Source organism: Pediculus humanus, genomic scaffold (genome assembly GCF_000006295.1).
Source record: "Pediculus humanus corporis 1103172107434 genomic scaffold, whole genome shotgun sequence".
Taxonomy (NCBI): domain Eukaryota; kingdom Metazoa; phylum Arthropoda; class Insecta; order Psocodea; family Pediculidae; genus Pediculus; species Pediculus humanus.
Genome location: NW_002987056.1, coordinates 288,975 through 293,760, shown reverse-complemented (window position 1 = coordinate 293,760; position 4,786 = coordinate 288,975). Strand labels below are relative to the sequence as shown.

Sequence of the window (4,786 nt, the reverse complement as noted above, 5' to 3'; positions counted from 1 at the left end):
AATTACACGCAACGATATAATTACATTGTTTATAAAATTTTTTATTAACATAATTTATTTAATAAATTTTTATGAAACCGAAGAGAAAATAAAATTTATTTTTGGAGTTTTATAGCACGAATTTTTTGCATTCATTCCTCTACGTCTAACCGAACGTTAATTATTATTATTATCATTTACAAAATTAAAAGTATTTTCATATCGTTTTATCGGAAACGAGGCGTTATGGAAAAGTGATTTCCGTCAACGTGAAAATAAATTAACGAAAAAAAAAAAAAGCATTCGTGATTTGTCATTTTTAATAAATATTTTGTGTGTGTGTGTGTGTGTGCGCGTGTTTCGACTCAAACGTTAATCACCGAATAAATTCAATTAATTACTCGTCGTTATTATTATTATTATTATTATAGTCGTCTAAAATTAAAATCGGGGGTTAAGGATAGAAATGATTTAATTCGTCTCCGTATAATGCATTATATATTTGTGCGACTAAATAAATTTCGCTAGGTTTTCCATTGAATACGTAGGGTCCCTTATTTAAATTAATAAAATTTGAATCTGGTTTCGTCACTGGTTGATCATTTTCAAGTTGATAAACCGACGTTGGTTTACCGTTCGATACGAAATTAATAGGAAGTCTGTAAAAAGGATCGTGATATATGTCATTTCCCGTTTGCACACTCGTTTCCGGTTTGACGTTATCATTATTATAAACTTCCGGATCGGATAAAGATGGAGGTCGACTCACGTAACCGACTCCTGGTACGAATGCATACGGATTAGGTGGTAATCTTATGTAATACGTCGGCGAATCTAAAAGCGGTTGATTTTTTTTAAATGGTTCCGTTCTTGATAGCCATTCGGTCGGGGAATAAGAATTATCCGTGTCTTTGTTATCCTGCTGTTGGTAGAAATTTCCGGGGGGAGGAAATGGTATGACGGAGGGTAAATAATAAGGATAAAAACTCAAACTTTTTGATTTTCTCCTTGAATGATTGTTTTTTTCATTTTCGTCGTGATTTATTTTCAACGGATCACCGGAATCTATCGGATTTAAATTTGATTTTTCCGATTGAAGTTTTCCCAATAAAATCTCTGGTATTTGTCTTGGATTTGATGATGATGATGATGATAATGATGATAATACGGAATCGTTTTCTGATCTATGTCCGAGTCCTTCGGATTTTTGACTAGGGTGGCAAACGACCACATTAATTAACACCAATAATACCATGAAAATCATCTTTATTATTATTATTATTATTATTATTATTTTCTCCTAATGAGATTCTTTTTAATCTGTAAAAAAAAAAAGATAAAACAAAGATTAATTAATTAATTAATTTTTTTTTTTTTCGTCCTTCGAAAAATTACATTGTACGATTTCATATATAGGCAATGCATGCACAAATGTATTGCAAAAACTCTAAACGCAATTTTGCAGGAAAACTTATTGTTTAAAAATTCAAAAGGATGATAACAATATACATAAATAACGTTGAAAATGAATGAATGAATGAATGAAAATTTACTTTTTTATTTTATTAATTAATATAAAGGGTTTTTATAATAATAGTTCAAAGTTAAGTTAAAAAAAAAAAAAAGTGAGAAAAATAATATGAGAAATGAATGGCATGAAAATTTTTTTTTCTTTTTTTCTTTTTTTTTACTAAAATACCACCAAACATATCATTCACGTAATTTAGTGTTTAAATGTTGGTTTTCTACAAGAAACAAACTATAATTTTTTTTTTTTTTTATTAAAGGCGCCGAATGTATTATTTAAAAAAAAAATAAAAATTGTTTTTTTCTTGCCAATTTAAAATTAAAAAAAAAAAAGTTAAATAATTGCAAACGTCAAACGAAGAAGAAAGAAAATTCTCCGAGGGAAAAAGGAAAAAAAAAACCGTAAATTTCCTCCTTTTTTGTTTTTTATAACACTTAATATAGGTGTAGATATAATATATATAATTCAGTTGCTAAAAAGTGTGAGAAATGTATATACTATACGAGTTTTACACACTTGAATTTTTTTTTTTTTTCAAAGTCTATATTTACGATGGCGCCGCAATTGTAATTTACCGAGAAACAAATTTCAAGTTTTACGAATTTTTTTAAAACAACAAACGTCCAACAATTATTATTATTGATAATGCGGTTTTTAAATAAAAAAAAAATCTTGTATAATTTAATTTACAACCTCCTTTTTTTTTTTGTACTCGAATCACGTTGGAAAAAAAAAAAAGATGGTGGAAGGGAAACATTTGTTTCTTCGTTAAAAAAAATTTTTTTTTTTTCCACGCTTAAACTTAAAATTTCAATTAAAACTTTTATTACTTAAAACTTTTTATTTTTTATTACGTGGATTAATAAAAATTACCAAAACAACAACAACAACAACAACCATAACAAAAAAATTCGCATAAAAAAATAAACAAAAAAAAAAAAATTTTTATTTATTTATTTGTCTTACTTTTGCCAAATGGAATCGGGTGTCAAAAATAATTTTATTACTCATTTATTATTATTATTATTATTATTATTATTATTATTATTTATTCACCAATCAAAAAGGAAAACGTGACGAAGGGTAAAATAAAAAATTTCATTTATAATCGTTAATAAAATAATAATAATAATGGAAGAAGAAGAATAATTTCCAGAAAATTCCGACGTACGAGTTCAAAATCCGAATAAAAAGTAAATCAGGTTTTTTTTTTTTTTGTTAATCAAACGTCCTTGGCAATGGGTACGTACCTACCTACCTACCTACCTAACTACCTATAATACACCTTGTAAATTACAACCCGTTGATAAAAAATTCACTTCGTGTAAATTGATATTATGTAAGGCCCCATCCATCTAAACGCCCTCCTCATCCAGTTCCTGTACCTGAATTTCCCTTTCCCCCTTCTCCCCTTCTCCCCGTTTTAGTGAAAACGATTCTCTTGTTTTTTCTTCTTCGGAACTTTTTATGTGAAACGTTAATAATAATAATAATAATATTAACAATTTTAACGAGTGGAATTTCCAAGACACGCACGCACGCACAAAAAACTTATTTTTTTTTAATTAATAAAATTTTATGTAACGTATCTCAATCGGAAATTTATTTATTTATTTATTTATTTTTTTTTATGTTTTTAATAAATAAATAAAATTTAACGAAATAATTTATTTCGTTTTGCGAATTATTTAATACTACCAAATGGATGCAGGATCGTAAATTATTACGATTTATTACTTACGCGTTTCTATTATTATTATTATTATTAATATTTTCGTCTGCTATAAAGGAACGTACGAAGCTTTAAAATTTACATTTTCCCCATTGAGAATGAATAACGATTTTACATTTTGGTACAATCGTACTTTGTTGGGTACCAAAAAATCGAGTTGAAAAATTCATCTTCCAGTTCCTCCAGTTCTTCGTGTGTCTCTCCACCCCCTTTTCCCCCTTTTTTCCTCCCTTTCCCTCTTCTACCCTTCCCTCCTCCTCCTCCCCCGTAGATCAAACACATAGATCATCGTTTTTTTTTTTTGGTTTTATCTTATCAATAACGCGATTTCCCTTTTAGTCTTTCCTATATCTCTTACAAATTTATTTATTACCCCTTAACGGACGCCATATTGAAAATCTTTGTGAAAAAAAAAAAAAAAATTATTCGTGTTTTTTCACGCGTGCCCATATAACAACAAGGCCAAAATATATTTTAAACCAAATTTTTTTTTTGTTTAATTATCATTATCATTATTATAATAATGCTCGCGTATTTCCTATTGTTTTAATCATCATCATCATCATCATCATCATCATCATTATCATCATTTGTTATTTTTTGCAAGGAAATTAAAAAAAAAAAAAAAAATAATTTTCGTTATAAATATTTATATGTTTAAAAAAAATAATGTAATCAAATTCTTACATGTGTAACGTTTTCGCTTCGAAATTTAATTTTAAGGTTTTACTACGCATCTGAAACTTTATACAAAAAAAAAATGATAATAATAATGATAATGATAATGATGATGATAATGATGATGATAATGATAATAATAGAATTCAAGTTTTCGCGAATGAATCAAACGAATTTTTTAAAATTATTTTTTACGACATTAAACGCACACCCGTGCGAGGTCGTTACAACAACAACAACAACAACAATAATAATAATAATAATAAAAATAATAATATCATTTACATCATCTTCTGCTTTTTTACCAATAAATGAAAAAAAAATTTAAACGGCTATTTTTTTATTTTAAAAAATAACTTTAATTATTTTGTAACTCTTTGACCGGATGTTTAAAAAAAAAAAAAAAAACGTTTTTAGAAAAAATGATGATGATGATGATAGGACTAAAAATAATAATAATAATAATAATAAAATTAATGATAATTTGTGACGTGCGAATTATTAAACCTGCGACAAGAATATTTAGAAAAATAATAATAACAATAATAATAATAATAATAATAATAATAATAATAATAATAATAATAATAATAATAATAATAATAAATAATTTACGTCGCGCAATTAAAAAAAAAAGGGAAAGGATAGGAAGTGAAGTGGGGGGAGGGGGGGAAATTTTTTAACTTTAAAAATAACTCATTTATGAAAAGTTAAAAACGTGAGAAGGAGAAGGAGGAGGAGGAGAATGGTGGGAGGTTTAGTAAACCGGGAAAATAATTAACAAAGAAAAAAGCGAAGAAAATTCTTTTACGGTAATGTAAACAAAATATTAATTCGCAGCATCCTTCTCTCTCTCTATCTCTCTTTAT

The 4,786-nt window shown here is 26.7% G+C and overlaps 2 protein-coding genes across 2 annotated transcripts in view; one reads left to right on the top strand and one right to left on the bottom strand.

The window, feature by feature from the left end:
• Phum_PHUM084760 (malate dehydrogenase, putative) overlaps positions 1–160 on the top strand; it is a gene marked incomplete at both ends in the record, with an annotated part of 2,363 nt that extends 2,203 nt beyond the window's left edge. The window contains one exon of the mRNA XM_002423716.1: positions 116–160. Within this exon, the coding sequence (XP_002423761.1) occupies positions 116–160 (45 nt within the window). The remainder of the gene's footprint in view (positions 1–115) is intronic.
• Positions 161–433: 273 nt separating this feature from the next.
• On the bottom strand, positions 434–1,389 carry Phum_PHUM084750 (uncharacterized protein; the record flags this gene model as incomplete). The annotated part of the gene is made up of 2 exons (XM_002423715.1): positions 434–1,279; positions 1,375–1,389. The coding sequence occupies 2 exons, from the start codon at positions 1,387–1,389 to the stop codon at positions 434–436; spliced, it is 861 nt and encodes a 286-aa protein (XP_002423760.1).
• Positions 1,390–4,786: the final 3,397 nt, after the last annotated feature.